The 18,706-nt window shown below is 41.2% G+C and overlaps 1 protein-coding gene across 1 annotated transcript; it reads left to right on the forward strand.

The window, feature by feature from the left end:
• Positions 1-1,268: 1,268 nt before the first annotated feature.
• Positions 1,269-17,411, forward strand: ankrd33bb (ankyrin repeat domain 33Bb). The gene is made up of 4 exons (XM_060918961.1): positions 1,269-1,634; positions 12,637-12,766; positions 12,952-13,092; positions 16,603-17,411. The coding sequence occupies exons 1-4, from the start codon at positions 1,269-1,271 to the stop codon at positions 17,409-17,411; spliced, it is 1,446 nt and encodes a 481-aa protein (XP_060774944.1).
• Positions 17,412-18,706: the final 1,295 nt, after the last annotated feature.

The raw sequence follows: 18,706 nt of genomic DNA on the forward strand, positions 1-18,706 counted from the left end.
CCACATCCAATAAACAATTCCAACCAACTGAATTGAAACTGGACACTTACGTTTGACTTCCGGTTTTATTAATATCTCATTCCGACCACTAAGATCTCAATATTTTTCATCAAAACAGCTCCAGTTATACTCTAAAATAGTTATTTACATGAATCAGTTTGATATGAATAAAATAAATCAGTAAAGCTATGAAAACTCACTTCAAAGTCTCCTGTGGATCATAACATCAAAACTATTAGACGGAAAATTGTGCTGAATATTTCATCAGAAACAGTGAGAGCGAGAGAACATTCATCCATTATCTCTAGCCGCTTTATCCTGTTCTATAGGGTCGCAGGCAAGCTGGAGCCTATCCCAGCTGACTACGGGCGAAAGGCGGGGTACACCCTGGACAAGTCGCCAGGTCATCACAGGGCTAGCAAGAGAACATCCCTATAAAAGTTATCTGATTGATATTCACGAGTAATCCAGTCAGAAACTGATCGGAAGAGAGAGAGCCTGAGCGCTTTTCCCTGACTCGAATAGCACCGGCAGTTTCCCGACGTCCCGCGAGCAGAGTGTTACTTCCAAAGTACTGAACCAGATACATTTCTTAGGAAAGCAGAGATTATACGCTTTTTAATGATAGTATTTACAATAGAAAATATTCAAGAGCTACACAATGACAGATTTGGAAACTTTGATGGGCGTCTGCATGCACAATTTTCACAGCACGGCCAGCGAGCGTCTGATATGCCTAGTACTGAGTTACTCTCATAACTTGTTACATGAGCAGCTGAGCACAAAGTGCTACTGTTGTTACAGCAGTCAGATTACTGGATTACCGTCTTACTGTCTCCACGAGAGACAGAGAGGGACTAAACAGATTAAGGTGCTTCTCCCTGGACAGTAGTATCTCCTGTTGTTGTTGTTGTTGTTGTTGTTTTTCCTGCAGATGGAATTCATTTGATGACAGCTTTTTTGGATATTTGATAACTCAGAAACGAAGCTTGACAGGTAAAATAAAAGAGTAAATCAATGAAGACAATTTGGTAGTATAAAAACTAGACATCAGCAAGTGGTAATTTTAGAGATTAACTATAAAGCAAAGCAATGTTGAATTTTCTTAGGCTAGACCATGACTGTTCCTCATGTCTGAAGTATCTGCTGAGGTTGTTGTCCATTTTGTCTGTGTTGCTTCAGATTTGTAAGATTTTTCTTGCTCCAGTTGGATCCGGAATCACTGGTTAAATGGTGCTGATAAGATCTAATTTTGGGACAAGATCAAAATGGCAGCGGGAACCTGCAGCATTGTCATGGAAACCTCTATACACAGCACCAGTGATACAGAGGAGAAAGAGGACTCTTGTTATTCTGACGATGATGATGATGATGATGACGACGACAACAGTGTCTATCGGGAATTTGATGAATTGGAATTCTTCAAATTACTAGACACCAAAAGCATTGTGTCAGATGATTCTTTCTATCCACCTAACAATTCAGTCACGTGTTCGAGATCTCCAACCCCTGAGGGTTCAGAGCTTTTCACTTTTTTCATGGCGTGCTGCAGTAACAATGCCATCATAGTCAAAATGATGATCAGGAACGGAGTCAGTAAAGACGAAGTTCAAGAAGTGGATAAAAACAACAGGGTAAGGTTTGATGGAAGTGTAATTCAGCCTGCATACTCTGCCATTACAAATGACCTTTAGAGCTTAAGATATTTTGTACACCCCCGGAGCATATTTTAAATTCTTTGTCTGGCATTTTCTGAACAGAATTTTGCATTGTGCTCTTTGTGTCTAAATGAACTAATTTTATTTTCAAAGTAAACTGCACAAACTAGAAGTGTAAACACTTGTGAACTCACAAAACAGGAACAAGAGCTACTCTGACACCAGACAATCAAAGTGACACACAACACTATAAGTGACAATGACAACAGCAGCAAGACAAAGACACCAAAAGACAGAGGTTTAAACGGGGGATGCATATTAGTGAAAACCAAAAACAGGTGTGTGTGTGTGAGATTAGGAGTCCAATGACTGTGAATGTGGCAATGAGCAAGGTGTGTTTGGGAGTTGTATTCCAGGACGGCCATGTTTGTCGGCTGCAGTGCGCTCTGGGAAGCGTAGTCCTGCACTGGTTTAGCACTAACTAGTGTCCTTGCGCAAGGCTACAATGACAAAGTAAGAAAGACATTACGCTGCAAAACCCTAGTACATCTGGGACATCACACAGGTTAATGTGCTTATTTTAACCAATCAACTAACCAACTTCAAATTCAATCTGGCACATTTATATTTAGTCACTACATCACAGTGATGAGTGTGTTATTCAGCTCTCTGTGGAGGACTTTCATATGATGTCATCGCAACTGTGGATTTGTTTACACGGCCATATTGCCGGGCGGGCCTTGTGTTTCAAAGCAACCAGCACAAGTGTACACGAGTGATTGTAAGCCAAACTCAGTATGTCTACAGATAAACTTGTAACAGTTCTGAAGGAACAATGCCAGAGACCTGTAGTGCTTTTGGATGTAATAACAGACATGGACATAAGCCTGGTTTAACTTTTCACTGTTTCCCGGCAAACCCAGAAAGATGAGCAAAATGGCGAGCTGCAGTTAAACAGGAACACTGGGTGATAAAAACACTCATCTGTGTGGAGAACATTTTATATCAGGTTAGTGTGAAAGCACTGTGCAATGTTAAAATGTAGATCTGGATGTGGGCTTTGAACGTGATATATTTTATTAGACCTAATGTTTGGCAAAACTAGCAGCATGTTTATTATGTACGGAGAATGTAGACTCAGCTAAACACGATAAAATATGCTAGATCTAGGCCCTGGCTTGTTTATTACTGTTAAAATCCATATTTGAGCTTCCCTTTGTCGTAAAATGGTATTTTTCTTTATTGGGAATTTCCCATAACATTCCATCACAAACCTGCCTCGAAATATTGCTAAGCATCTCTACTTTTGTAAGCCTTTAGTATCTCCAGTGTATGTAGAAGTCTCATTCATTCATCTCTAGCCGCTTTATCCTTCTACAGGGTCGCATGCAAGCTGGAGCCTATCCCAGCTGACTACGGGCGAAAGGCGGGGTACACCCTGGACAAGTCGCCAGGTCATCACAGGGCTGACACATAGACACAGACAACCATTCACACTCACATTCACACCTACGGTCAATTTAGAGTCACCAGTTAACCTAACCTGCATGTCTTTGGACTGTGGGGGAAACCGGAGCACCCGGAGGAAACCCACGCGGACACGGGGAGAACATGCAAACTCCGCACAGAAAGGCCCTCGCCGGCCACAGGGCTCGAACCCGGACCTTCTTGCTGTGAGGCGACAGCGCTAACCACTACACCACCGTGCCGCCCTATGTAGAAGTCCCAAATACTAAATAGTTCAGGATGTCGTTGTGTCCCAAATCCGGTAGCTGGTTTGCTGAACACTTTAAGTGGAATAAATACATATGTGGGTCAATTAAGAAGGAGAAGCCTTTATTTTTGTCACATGTACACTCAAGCACAGCAAAATTCCTCCTCTGCAGTGGTGAAATCCACCTGAAGCAGTGAACACACACGCGTGCACACAGTGTGAGAGAGAGAGAGAGAGAGAGAGAACAGTGTGCAGAATAAATAATAAATAAATACATTTGTGGGTAAATTCTATGGAACTTTGATGCCTGCATGTTTCAGCTTTTGTATGTGACGCGATCTGCTGGTATAAAATAAATTTTTAATTGTTTCAGAGAGATTGTACTGACTGCAGTTGTCTCCATTTTGATTATTAACTGTTATGGCTGTTTCTTTGTTTACCTGGCAACATGCGTGAAAAACAAAAATCTGTGACGTCCATGAAAGTTTTCTTTACCATGGAATGAACCTGAAAAACCCCTGTGTGAATTTTAACTTTCTGTTCATAATGTACACCAGGATTTATTTTTTGCCTTGCTAAATGGTTTTGATTTTGAACCTGCATGGCCATCGAATACTCATTAAGATGGATTCCACCCAAGTAATAAGCAATTATGCGCTCTAGACTATGTGGCTGCTTATTAAAAAAGACAATCTCACAATAATTAACTGCATAATATTCTAGGACCTGTTTACAGCACAGTGGGTGTTGACAGAGGCCGAAGAATGGTGTTTTGAGCTGGGAATAGATGTGCTGTTCCACCGAAGCGCTGAGGAGCCTATGATTATGACGTTAGAGATGATAGGTGTGGATAGCAGCATCATGCTTATGCAAAGGTTATTATCATATCAAAGAGGTTGGCACATCTATCATTCTGGGAATGCTCTTCTGGGAACGGGTTAATTCATGCGAAAGCTGCTTCTCTCCTTCTGAAATTTCCAGCTGTTCTGCACTATAACCTGCTTTAACGTCATGTACAGTGGTGCTTGAAAGTTTGTGAACCCTTTAGAATTTTCTATATTTCTGCATAAATATGACCTAAAACATCATCGGATTTTCACACAAGTCCTAAAAGTAAAGAGAACCCAGTTAAACAAATGAGACAAAAATATTATACTTGGTCATTTATTTATTGAGGAAAATGATCCAATATTACATATCTGTGAGTGGCAAAAGTATGTGAACCTCTAGGATTAGCAGTTAATTTGAAGGTGAAATTAGAGTCAGGTGTTTTCAATCAATGGGATGACAATCAGGTGTGAGTGGGCACCCTGTTTTATTTAAAGAACAAGGATCTATCAAAGTCTGATCTTCACAACACATGTTTGTGGAAGTGTATCATGGCACGAACAAAGGAGATTTCTGAGGACCTCAGAAAAAGTGTTGCTGATGCTCATCAGGCTGGAAAACATTACAAAACCATCTCTAAAGAGTTTGGACTCCACCAATCCACAGACAGACAGACTGTGTACAAATGGAGGAAATTCAAGACCATTGTTACCCTCCCCCAGGAGTGGGTGACCAACAAAGATCACTCCAAGAGCAAGGCGTGTAATAGTCGGTGAGGTCACAAAGGACCCCAGGGTAACTTCTAAGCAACTGAAGGCCTCTCTCACTTTGGCTAATGTTAATGTTCATGAGTCCACCATCAGGAAAACACTGAACAACAATGGTGTGCATGGCAGGGCTGCAAGGAGAAAGCCACTGCTCTCCAAAAAGAACATTGCTGCTTGTCTACAATCTGCTAAAGATCATGTGGACAAGCCAGAAGGCTATTGGACAAATGTTTTGTGGACGGATGAGACCAAAATAAAACTTTTTGGTTTAAATGAGAAGCGTTATGTTTGGAGAAAGGAAAACATTCCATTCCAGCATAAGAACCTTATCCCATCTGTGAAACATGGTGGTGGTAGTATCATGGTTTGGACCTGTTTTGCTGCATCTGGGCCAGGATGGCTTGCCATCATTGATGGAACAATGAATTCTGAATTATACCAGCAAATTCTAAAGGAAAATGTCAGGACATGAACTGAATCTCAAGAGAAGGTGGGCCATGCAGCAAGACAACGACCCTAAGCACACAAGTCGTTCTACCAAAGAATGGTTAAAGAAGAATAAAGTTAATGTTTTGGAATGGCCAAGTCAAAGTCCTGACTTTAATCCAATCGAAATGTTGTGGAAGGACCTGAAGCGAGTAGTTCATGTGAGGAAACCCACCAACATCCCAGAGTTGAAACTGTTCTGTATGGAGGAATGGGCTAAAATTCCTCCAAGCCGGTGTGCAGGACTGATCAACAGTTACCGCAAACATTTAGTTGCAGTTATTGCTGCACAAGGGGGTCACACCAGATACTGAAAGCAAAGGTTCACATACTTTTGCCACTCACAGATATGTAATATTGGATCATTTTCTTCAATAAATAAATGAGCAAGTATAATATTTCTGTCTCATTTGTTTAACTGGGTTCTCTTTCTCTACTTTTAGGACTTGTGTGAAAATCCGATGATGTTTTAGGTCATATTTATGCAGAAATATAGAAAATTCTAAAGGGTTCACAAACTTTCAAGCACCACTGTAATTTAGCCCAAGCATTTGTGTAATATTGTTCTGGAAAATGCAGCAATGATATTAGGGATGAAAAAAAAAACAACCCTAGATGAAAGAATTCAACAGAAGGATGTGCACACAGTATGTAGTAGACTTTCAGGTATTGGTGCAAAATTTGAGAGGAGAGAATTTTTAAGGGGATAGTTCGAAATTGGAGCCAGACTATGAATAAAGAAAAATGAAAAAAAAAAATCAAATCATACAACTGGGAAATTTTTACGCTTGTGCGAACGGTCTTATATGAAGCTTGCAGAAAAAAAACAAAGACTGTGTAACATGAATGTGTGCTGGTCCTTAGTAACTGCCTGGTCAGAGCAGAGTAGTGGTGGATTCAATTAGGCTACAAGTTTGTTCACATTTTGGGAAATAGAACCAATTACATATGTTAGAAAATATAACCCCAATTCCAAAAAAGTTGAGACACTGTGTAAACTGTCAATAAAAACAGAATGTGATAATTTGCAAATCATGGAAATCCAATATTTCATAGAAAATAGTACAAAGACAACATATCAAATGTTGAAACTGGGAAATTTTATTCTCATCTCATTATCTCTAGCCGCTTTATCCTGTTCTACAGGGTCGCAGGCAAGCTGGAGCCTATCCCAGCTGACTACGGGCAAAAGGCGGGGTACACCCTGGACAAGTCGCCAGGTCATCACAGGGCTGACACATAGACTCAGACAACCATTCACACCTACGGTCAATTTAGAGTCACCAGTTAACCTAACCTGCATGTCTTTGGGGGAAACCGGAGCACCCAGAGGAAACCCACGCAGACACGGGGATAACATGCAAACTCCGCACAGAAAGGCCCTCATCGGCCACGGGGCTCGAACCTGGACCTTCTTGCTGTGAGGCAACAGCGCTAACCACTACACCACCGTGCCACCTCGGAAATTTTATTGTTTTTTGGAAAATATATGCTCATTTTGAATTTGACGTCAGTAAAACATTTCAAAAAAGTTGGGACAGGGGCATGTTTACTACTGTGTTGCATCACCTCTACTTTTAACAACAGTCTGTAAACGTTTGGGAACTGAGGATACAAATTGCTGTAGTTTTAAAAGAGAAATGATGTCCCATTCTTGCCTGATAAACAATTTCAGTTGCTTAACAGTTTGGGGTCTCCTTTGTTGTATTTTGCACTTCATAATGCGCCAAATGTTTTAAATGGGAGACAGGTCTGGACTGCAGGCAAGCCAGTTTAGCACCTGGACTCTTTTACTATGGAGCCATGCAGTTTTAATGTGCAGAAAGCGGTTAGGCATTGTCTTGCTGAAAGAAGGAAGGCCTTTCCTGAAAATTTTGTCTGGATGGCAGCATATTGTTCTGAAACGTGTTTATATCATTCAGCATTAATGATGCCTTCCCAGATGTACAAGCTACCCATGTCATGTGCACTAATGCACTCTCAGACCAGCACAGATGCTGCCTTTTGAACTGGGCACTGATAACAAGCCGGATGGTCCCTCTCCTCTTTAGCCTGGAAGACATCGTGGTGAGCTCGGGCCCAGAGAAGGTGGCGCTGTTTCTGGATATTGTATATATTTGGTTTTAACTTGCATTTGTGGATGCAGTAATGAACTGTTTTCACAGACAACGGTTTTCTGAAGTGTTCCTGAAGCCATACAGTGATTTCCACTACAGACACATATCTGCTTTTAATGCAGTGTCTCCCGAGGGCCTGAAGATCACAGGCATCTAATTTCAGTTTTCAGCCTTGTCTCTTACATACAGAGATTTCCCCAGATTCTCTGAATCTTTTGATGATATTATCTACCATAGATGATGTGATCCCCAAATTCTTTGCAATTTTACACTGAGGAACGTTATTCTTAAATTGTTGTACTGTTTGCCCACGCAGTCTTTTACAGAGTAGTGAACCCCTCCCCATCTTTACTTCTGAGAGACTCCGCCTCTCTGGGATGCTCTTTTTATACCCAATCATGTTACTGACCTGTTGCCAATTAACCTAATTAGGATTTTTTTTTGAGCATTGCACAACTTTTTCAGTCTTTTGTTGCCCCGTCTCAACTTTTCTGAAATGTGTTGCTGACATCAAATTCAAAATGAGCGCATATTTTTCAAGAAACAATAAAATTTCTCAGTTTCAACATTTAATGTGTTGTCTTTGTACTATTTTCAATGAAATATAGGGCTTCCATGATTTGCAAATCTTCACGTTTTTATTTACAGTTGACACAGTGTCCAACTGTGTTATCAAACTGAGTAATGAATTTGAGAATGAGAAACTGTTAGAACTGCCAGAACAGAAAGTGCTGCCATTTCTATCTCTGGGTATATTTCTGCAATGTTTTCTAAGGGCGTGTCCAGATTAGACCACGCCCAACACTAATGCAGATCTGGATATTTGGAGCAGGGAATAAATACACATACAGACAGTGGCTTTGCATTAAATCCTTAGCACTGAGACATACCTGACACAAACATTCCAGGCAGGAACAAGTGTGTTCAAGAATAGCATCAGGTGACCTTAATCCTCCTGCCTAAAGTCTCCGCTTTAACTCAAATTCAATTGCAGCCAGCACCAGGTTATTGTTCTGAATTCAGCTACACCCGGGAACAGACAGGAAGCCAGACAGTGGTTTGTGTTCAAGCACATTGTATTCATGCTGAAACTCCTTACAACTCATGTATATACTTACAGGCTGCTCAGCAGTGTATGACATTTATCACGTCATATTCTAACATTTCTGTTCAAACAGAGATGCCTTTACGATGAGCAGATCTACTGAACACCGTGTAGCACCTTGAAAAGACCAAATGTCAGTTTCCATTTATAAGCACTGTGGAGGACTTTCCTTTTTCACTAAGAAAAATAAATTTCATTAACTGGTTCTTTGTCTGGACGTAAGACAGAAGCTTATTATGCTGCACAGAATGGAGCTTCAGTCAGTGACCTACTGCTTTGTGTCTCCGCAGACCCACAGAGAGAAGCAGGGCTGCGAATAAAAGAATCTCTCTCGCAGTTCACTACATCATACGAGCTTCAAATCTGTTGTTCGCTAAAAGCTCATGCAGTTACATGCTGCATTATGTTGTGATTGCAATTCAGATTCACTGAGCTGTGTATTGCCCCTTTTCCACCAAAGCAGTTCCAGGGCTGGTTCGGGGCCAGTGCTTAGTTTGGAACCGGGTTTTCTGTTTCCACTGACAAAGAACTGGCTCTGGGGCCAGAAAAACCGGTTCCAGGCTAGCACCAACTCTCTGCTGGGCTAGAGGAAAGAACCGCTTACGTCAGTGGAGGGGGCGGAGTTGTTAAGACCGACAACAATAGCAAGACTGCAAAAGGTTGCCATTTTTAAGCGACGAGAAGCAGCAGCTGTACAAACGCGAAGTCATCCATTATTGTTGTTGTTGCTGCTGCTTCTTCTCCGTGTTGTTGTTACTTCGATGTTCGCGCCAAGGTTTATGCAAACGCAGCGACGTAACTGACATATACAGCGACGTAACTGACGTATACAGCGACGTAATGAAGTGGCTCCCCTTAGCACCCCAAGCTATGGAAAAGCAAACTGGTTCTCAGCTGGCTCGCAAGTTGAACGAGTTGTGAACCAGCACCAGTACTGGCCCCGAACCAGCCCTGGAACTGATTTGGTGGAAAAGGGGTATATGAGTCACTCCAAAGAGATTGCAGCACTCTTACCCTCATCAGAAAACAAATTATTATTCTCTCATCAGAAAACAGGTTCCTGTTTGGAGCAGTTTTATCAATTACTTCCTTCCCGTCACTGTTATACTATTTGGTTGATCGTTTAACATGTCCAAAATAATCCATATTTAGATCTTTAGTTTGACTGGTTGAGATGTTTACAGCTATATGATGTCATGGCTTTAACCTTATGCATGTGCGTGAAGGTTATTTCACCAATGCACTGCCCTTCATTACATTACATTACAGGCATTTAGCAGATGCTCTTATCCAGAGTGATGTACAACATACCCAGAGCAGCCTGGAGAGCAGTTGGGGGTTAGGTGCCTCACTCAAGGGCACTTCAGACATTCCTGCTGGTCCAGGGACTCAAACCTGTGACCTTTTAGTCCCAAAGCTGCTTCTCTAACCATTAGGCCATTGGACCATTCAGCCTACTGATCTTTAAGTCTTTGGCTTGAGAAGTTCCTTTATAATCATCTGAAGGGAGTCTGAAATTTCCCTTTCTAGGGTTGCTCACACTGGCACTAGTTAAACATTATACTGTTATTATTCTAACAAGAACCTTCTTAAAGCATATACGCAGAGCCATGGCCTCACTTTCATTTATAAATGCCTTGAGACCTCAAGAATGGCACAGGAATAGTTTTAAGTGTTAACAATAAAATGATTCATACAGGTAGCGGTCTGAGTGAATGACCTTGCGTCCGTAACGTCACAGCAGGAAGTCTATCGGTCTCATGGCCATTTCCGCTATACTAAAACACAGAGCTGACTGCAACTCCGATCCTCCATTTTGAGCTAATTTATCACCATGCCATGTAGATGTGTTGCTGGCCGGTGCAGCAACACGACAGAAGATGGATTCACGTTGCATTCATGGCCCAAGAATGTTCAAACTGCAAAGATTCGGACACGTTTTCGAGAAGTTCACGGGCACATTGGGTACCTACGAAGTGGTCTCTCCTCTGCTCTGCACATTTTACTGAAGACTCGTACAAGACCTCTGATCTGTTGAGGAGCGTTGGCTATAAGCCCGTATTGAAAGAGGGTGCAGTACCAACAATTAAAGAAAACTACAAGAAAAGGAAAACATTTATTTTTTTTTTAAAAGGAAAGTAAGTTCAGTTGCACCAGTTCTCCCGGAGTGTGAGCCGAAGGTTGTTGGTAAATCCCGGGATGGGACAGGATGGGACATATCGCTCGGGCAGTGACCTTCCCACGGTTCTTGCTAAAACCGGTGACGTTCTGTTCCGTCCCAGGTTTTAGTAATTGCCTGGGCCAAGCAGTAATGGCGGAGTACTCAGTATGGAGAAAATAAAGAATGAGTGGACCAGTTGTCAGATTTCTAAACTGGATATTGCTGCCATCTCGCCCTTACGTGGAAGAAGTGAATGAAAGGAGAACTGAACGAACAACTGAAAGTCAGATTGTTTCAAAACAATTGGCCACAAGGTCGGCCTTCAAGAAGCGAGAACACAGATGGGTAATCTCCGACTCTCATTTGGATAAAAAACAACAAAAACAGCATGTGTGCCTGCATTTAGATTAATCGATGTAACTTGTATTGTGTGTTTAAGTTAGCGGTATAAGATTATTTAATTTGCTTCAGAATGTGATTGTCTCAGTTCATCTGATTATTTAATTCGCCTTTTACGTTTTATCAGTGAAAATGCATGCATGTACATGGATGTTGCATAAGTTATAACACCTATCCTGTTTTAATGAGAGTCAACCCACAATCAATGAAATCAAATCAGTCTTAGCTGAGCGAGTCGGTAACGCTATTTCTTACTTTCACCATAAAATTTTTATTTATATGACTTTGGTCTATAACTGCAAAAGGCCTCGGCCTTAAAACCGGTTCCCGCTGTGACGTCACGCACTCAGGGCTGGCTGGCTCAGCGGGGCAGCTCCAATGCCAACTTTGCGCTCGATTTTTAACTCTCAAAAATATATATTTTTTATTCCCATTTATGCAGCATACAAGAGTGAAGGATGGAGATACTATCCACTCAGAAATGTATTTAAAAATAAAGGTTCTGCGTCTCTGCTTTAAAGGTTTTTTGAGGTGATAAATTGTGTGCATTTAGATCCACGCCAGAAATTTCCACCACCTAATGGAGTTGACACAGAGTTTGAAAACACTGTTCATAAAGTTTAATAGATTTGTATGCTTCTATTACATTAATATGAAAAATCGTTTTGCATCCTCAATGTTTCCCTTTGGGTCTTTTGCTGTCTGATGAACTGTGGCTGTATTTCATTAATAATAATTGTTTATATCTGCTTTCCCACTGTCTTCTGCCATTCCTGTTTTGAGTAATGCTTGCCTCAAGCTTTTATGAAAATATATAGTATGTAACATCCCAATTTTGTGTGTTGTTTTATAGAACCCTGAACTCTACAGGACAAATTGATGCCTCTTTATATTGCATTTTAGTTTTATGTATAATATAAAAATTACACATCAATAGTCTGCATACAAATCCACTTAATATCATTCAGAAGGATGAATATCAGGGAACAGGGTTGAGGGGATTTTCAATCTTACCTGCTGTAATTCCTCTACATGACTCATACCGAGCTCCTCACTGGAGCTATACTGTATTTTTCAGTCTGCGATCTGTTGGACTTTATATTTCCTTCTTTTAATTCTAGTTTGAAACAATTTAATTAATCATCTGTGTAACTCTTAATACTCTATGTGCCTACATGCCATTTTAAAATGTGTGATCCAACTCAGGATTATAACTTCACCGACTTCAGCTCTATGACCCTTGAGTCCACAGAGCCCATTAACATCGCCATCTTCTGAGGATCTACTCACCTTATACAATCCCTGTCATGAAAACCCCTGTAGGATGAGTGTCTAAGTTCAGGGTTAGGGTTTGCAACCCTTCTCTTGCAGCCTTCACAGTGCTGTGTTTGTGATTCCCAGACTGGTCTGATTGTAGCGTGTTATCAGGGCTATGTGGACATCGTCATCGCCCTCTCACAGTGTCCATATGTGGATGTGAACTGGCAAGACAGCGAGGGCAACACAGCTCTCATGATGGCTGCACAAGCAGGTAGTACACTCTGAATTTTTTATATGAAAAAATGTTGAAAAACATGGATTTAATACAAGTCTTTTTGCTCTTCCTGAAGGATGTGGGTAGATGCACTATGACCTGGTCCTAATACACTGGGATTCAGATCTAATACTAAATTGTTGTTGCATATTTGGATATCTGTTTAATTTTTGTAAATTCAGGCCATGTTATGATCACCAACTATTTACTGAACTACTTTGCTGGGGTGGACATCGAACGCAGGAACTGTCACGGCTTCACGGCTATTATGAAAGCAGCCATGCAGGGCCGTGCCAACTGTGTCCAAGCCCTTATGATGTCAGGTATTGTCCCTCAGTGTTCCCACTTGGTCAGTGAGAGAGTAACATTATTTCAAAGTTTGCATGTCATTGGATTTCATTCCAGTCCAGAGGTTATTAATACTACCAAAATTGGTTTTAAAAATGCTTTTTCAAATTAATTACAACCCCGATTCCAAAAAAGTTGGGACAAAGTACAAATTGTAAATAAAAACGGAATGCAATAATTTACAAATCTCAAAAATTGATATTGTATTCACAATAGAACATAGACAACATATCAAATGTCGAAAGTGAGACATTTTGAAATTTCATGCCAAATATTGGCTCATTTGAAATTTCATGACAGCAACACATCTCAAAAAAGTTGGGACGGGCAATAAGAGGCTGGAAAAGTTAAAGGTACAAAAAAAGGAACAGCTGGAGGACCAAATTGCAACTCATTAGGTCAATTGGCAATAGGTCATTAACATGACTGGGTATAAAAAGAGCATCTTGGAGTGGCAGCGGCTCTCAGAAGTAAAGATGGGAAGAGGATCACCAATCCCCCTAATTCTGCGCCGACAAATAGTGGAGCAATATCAGAAAGGAGTTCGACAATGTAAAATTGCAAAGAGTTTGAACATATCATCTACAGTGCATAATTTCATCAAAAGATTCAGAGAATCTGGAAGAATCTCTGTGTGTAAGGGTCAAGGCCGGAAAACCATACTGGGTGCCCGTGATCTTCGGGCCCTTAGACGGCACTGCATCACATACAGGCATGCTTCTGTATTGGAAATCACAAAATGGGCTCAGGAATATTTCCAGAGAACATTATCTGTGAACACAATTCACCGTGCCATCCGCCGTTGCCAGCTAAAAGTCTATAGTTCAAAGAAGAAGCTGTATCTAAACGTGATCCAGAAGCGCAGACGTCTTCTCTGGGCTAAGGCTCATTTAAAATGGACTGTGGCAAAGTGGAAAACTGTTCTGTGGTCAGACGACTCAAAATTTGAAGTTCTTTATGGAAATCAGGGATGCCGTGTCATTCGGACTAAAGAGGAGAAGGACGACCCACGTTGTTATCAGCGCTCGGTTCAGAAGCCTGCATCTCTGATGGTATGGGGTTGCATTAGTGCGTGTGGCATGGGCAGCTTACACATCTGGAAAGACACCATCAATGCTGAAAGGTATATCCAGGTTCTAGAGCAACATATGCTCCCATCCAGACGGCGTCTCTTTCAGGGAAGACCTTGCATTTTCCAACATGACAATGCCAAACCACATACTGCATCAATTACAGCATCATGGCTGCATAGAAGAAGGGTCCGGGTACTGAACTGGCCAGCCTGCAGTCCAGATCTTTCACCTACAGAAAACATTTGGCGCATCATAAAACGGAAGATACGACAAAAAAGACCTAAGAGAGTTGAGCAACTAGAATCCTACATTAGACAAGAATGGGTTAACATTCCTATCTCTAAACTTGAGCAACTTGTCTCCTCAGTCGCCAGACATTTACAGACTGTTGTAAAGAGAAAAGGGGATGTCTCACAGTGGTAAACATGGCCTTGTCCCCACTTTTTTGAGATGTGGTGTTGCCATGAAATTTAAAATCACCTAATTTTTCCCTTTAAATTATACATTTTCTCAGTTTAAACATTTGATATGTCATCTATGTTCTATTTTGAATAAAATATGGAATTTTGAAACTTCCACATCATTGCATTCCGTTTTTATTTACAATTTGTACTTTGTCCCAACTTTTTTGGAATCGGGGTTGTATTATTTTTTTTTGCTTCCTGGGGTGGGTGGTGGTCCTTCTGAGTACCCTTCTGAAAAGCAAACCTTCCTTTGTAGGGTTATACATCAGAACTTACATACACTACCGTTCAAAAGTTTGGGGTCACTTTGAAATGTCCTTATTTGTGAAAGAAAAGCACTGTTCTTTTCAATGAAAATCACTTTAAACTAATCAGAAATGCACTCTATACATTGCTAATGTGCTAAATGACTATTCTAGCTGCACATGTCTGGTTTTTGGTGCAATATCTCCATAGGTGTATAGAGGCCCATTTCCAGCAACTCTCACTCCAGTGTTCTAATGGTACAATGTGTTTGCTCATTGCCTCAGAAGGCTAATGGATGATTAGAAAACCCTTGTACAATCATGTTAGCACAGCTGAAAACAGTTGAGCTCTTTAGAGAAGCTATAAAACTGACCTTCCTTTGAGCAGATTGAGTTTCTGGAGCATCACATTTGTGGGGTCGATTAAATGCTCAAAATGGCCAGAAAAATGTCTTGACTATATTTTCTATTCATTTTACAACTTATGGTGGTAAATAAAAGTGTGACTTTTCATGGAAAACACAAAATTGTCTGGGTGACCCCAAACTTTTGAACGGTAGTGTACATCCTACATACAAGGCACAAGCTGAAGAACACTTTAGACCCTTTAGATTTAGAGCCCGGTTCCACAACACCAATAACTATACCGATACCTATAACCACAACTATGACTATCCCTCTGCCTGAATTTAGTTCCAGTCTGGAACAGTCACACCACAACTATAATCCCAACTATAATATCGCTTGGTCCTGCCATTCAGGTAAATAAATGCATGCAACTTAGGAATAGTCATGAAAGTTTTTTTCCAAGTTGTAGCACATTATTCTGGGTCATACTGTACAGCTTGGACTTCAAAACAACCCATGCACATACTCCAGTGGTTGATAAAATACGGATAGGTCACGGACTACGGAAATATAATTAAAAAAGGATACAAAATACGGAGCGATTATGGATTTTAATACAGATGCATCATGGATGCTAGTAATTTATGGACTGGTTATGGACGTTTCAATATATTACAGATTGGTTGCCGATTTCATACGGATGATGCATCACGGATAAAAAAATTAACAAGTCTAAAACAATTAAATTTTTGAACTGCCAAAGTTCATAATTAAAATATCTTACCTGCATTTATATGTTTACTTGATTAATTTACTATTGATATTTCATGGAAAATCACATATCCGTGAATAAAAGATCCGTGCTTTGTATATTTTTTATTTTTCGTGAACCTGTATTCCGTGACTTCATGATGCAACAAGGATATACAAAGATACCCGGGAAAAATAGCACATGCTCAGACAATGTCACATATAAACAATTACCTGATTGTCAAATGTTTTATCGGATCAGGTCCAGGCCTGGAAAAATCGCTCCCGAAGCAATCTCATCGATACCGATAAACCCAGGCCTGGGCTATAGGGACCGTTATCGGTCTGGTGTGAGCACCAACCACATACGGTAAACTGCAGGGGACCGATTTATTATTTTTTTTAATAGCTATGGTTATAGTTGTAGTTATAGGTATTGTAGGACTGGGCCTTTAACCAAGATTTAAGAGTATAAGCCAGTTTCCATGTCTTCTTCCCCCTGCACCTTGCCCCTGTCTGTTCTCCTAGTTCTTTGTACTTTGTCACCAATATTTCCTAAACTGTGGCATCCTTGTTATCTCTGACTCCCTGGCTCTCTCCTGCAGGTGCAGACATTGATGTGAGGGACTATGGACGTAAGCTGACACCGCTCAAGTGGGCACTTTTCACAAGTCGCTATGAGACAGCACAGATGATGCAGAGGCTTATGACCCGGCCAAGTGCCGAGCAGTTCTGTGACTCATTCCGCATGGAGTGGCCCAAGCTGTCTCAAATGGTGTGCCAGACACAGGAACCCCAAGTACCCTGGAGGCGGTTGTTGGACTGCATGTGTGGCACCTTCAACCTTGGAATGAGGATGGAGCCTCTGGAGGGGGGTGTGCTAGACTACATGGTGCGCCTGACCACAGCACTGGCAAGTCCACTTGTGGCCACTGCCTGCAGCACAGTATGCCCAGGTAGCCCACCATGTGTAGGCAAACATCGACCAGCTGTCCCAGATATTCTGCGGGGCAATGACAAGCGATTGAAGGATCTTAAGAGCCTGGAAAACTATAAGCGTCTCTTCCAAAATGGTCATATGCCACTGGTTTGCAAGGACCAGAAGCAGTGTGCCAGCTTGCAAGTGCCAGTGCTGCCAGATGTGGTGTTGGCATCCAGCATGACACTGCGCAGAAACAGCCTACTGCCACTGTACATAATACACAGGAGAAGTGTGTGCCCAGGCCTGGTGGTGCCCAGAGTACGCCTGTGCAAGGCTCCACCACCAACCTACACACCCGAGAGGAACCGGTGCAGAAGCAAGGATTCACAGTACCTGCAGGTACCCAAGTGGAAATACAAGGCATTGAAAGAGGAGAAGGAGCAGGAAAAGCAATACGATGAGCTGAGGCTTCTTATCATTAAGAAGAGATGACACAAACACAAACACTGCATGTGATCAGTTAAGTCTTTCCCTGTGATTCTCTCATCACTTATCCAAAGATAAGCTGATGATTGCTGTAATCATTCAGCTATATAACAGAAGTTTAGACTAAGTATTGGACTAAGTATTAACGGTTTTCTTTAGATGATTCTTATTTCAAGTGTCAGTCTCTTTAGTGGAAACTATTTGAAATCGATGCAAATGAATTTGTTTTTTTACATGAACAGCTTTTACTTCTTTCATTGTAAATAAACAGCAGACAGTGTTGTTCAAATACCTCATGGCATTAAACAGAAAATACACTGCCTGGCCAAAAAAAACCCAAAAAAGCCACCATTTGGATTTAAATAAGCAAATACTTAAGAGCCTTTGAATGGATAATTACTGCAGCGATTATTATATAAAAAAAAATTATACATGATAGCAAAAATCCTTTTGACCCTAATTGATGCAGTGAGTAGCTTCTCATTTCTTTAAAAACCACGTCAGCAGACGTATCCCGTGGTCGTGGAAAAGATGTTAGTTGTTTTCTTTGCTTGACAAAGAAAGTAAGGAGATTGCTGAAATGACTGGAATTGGGTTAAGAACCATCCAATGCATTATTAAAACCTGGAAGGATAGAAGGATAGTGGTGAACCATTAGCTTCATGGAAGAAATGTGGTCGGACTTAAACGCTTGGTGAAGTCGAATCGTAATAAATTGACAGTAGAACTCATGACTGATTAATAGTGAAATTAAAAGCATTTCCATACACACAATGTGGCGAGCACCCACAGGATTGGGACAAAACTGCTGTGTGTCCATAAGAAAACCACTTGTTAGTGAAACTAATCAGGAGAAAAGGCTTCAATTTGCTCAGGAGTGTAAAGATTGGAAAAAGGTCATGTGGTCTGATAAGTCCAGATTTACTCTGTTCCAGAGTGATGGGTGTGTCAGGGGAAGAAGGGAAGTGCATGAATTGATGCTCCAATTATGCATAGTGGCCACTGTACAAGTGTTATGATGTGGGGTTGCTTCAGTTGGTCAGGTTGAGGTTCAGAAACGTTATGAAGTCAGCTGACTAGCTGAATGTACTGAATGACCAGGCTATCACATCAATGGATCTTTTTCTTCCCTGATGGCATGGGCATAAAATTAGGGCTCAGATTGTGAAAGAGTGGTTCAGGAAGCATGAGGAATTATTTTCACACATGAACTGGCCACCATGGAGTCCTGATCTTCACCACATTGAAAGTCTTTGGCATGTGCCGGAGAAGATTTTATGCAGTGGCTTGACTCTGCCATC

The sequence above is a fragment of the Neoarius graeffei genome, chromosome 1, assembly GCF_027579695.1.
Source record: "Neoarius graeffei isolate fNeoGra1 chromosome 1, fNeoGra1.pri, whole genome shotgun sequence".
NCBI lineage: Eukaryota > Metazoa > Chordata > Actinopteri > Siluriformes > Ariidae > Neoarius > Neoarius graeffei.

Excerpts from the sequence above, each read along its gene's own strand:
- ankrd33bb (XM_060918961.1), top strand. The coding sequence starts at position 1,269 with ATGGCAGCGGGAACCTGCAGCATTGTCATGGAAACCTCTATACACAGC. Across the intron at positions 1,635-12,636 it reads AAGTGGATAAAAACAACAGG|ACTGGTCTGATTGTAGCGTG; the intron begins GTAAGGTTTGAT and ends TGTGATTCCCAG. Across the intron at positions 12,767-12,951 it reads CATGATGGCTGCACAAGCAG|GCCATGTTATGATCACCAAC; the intron begins GTAGTACACTCT and ends TTGTAAATTCAG.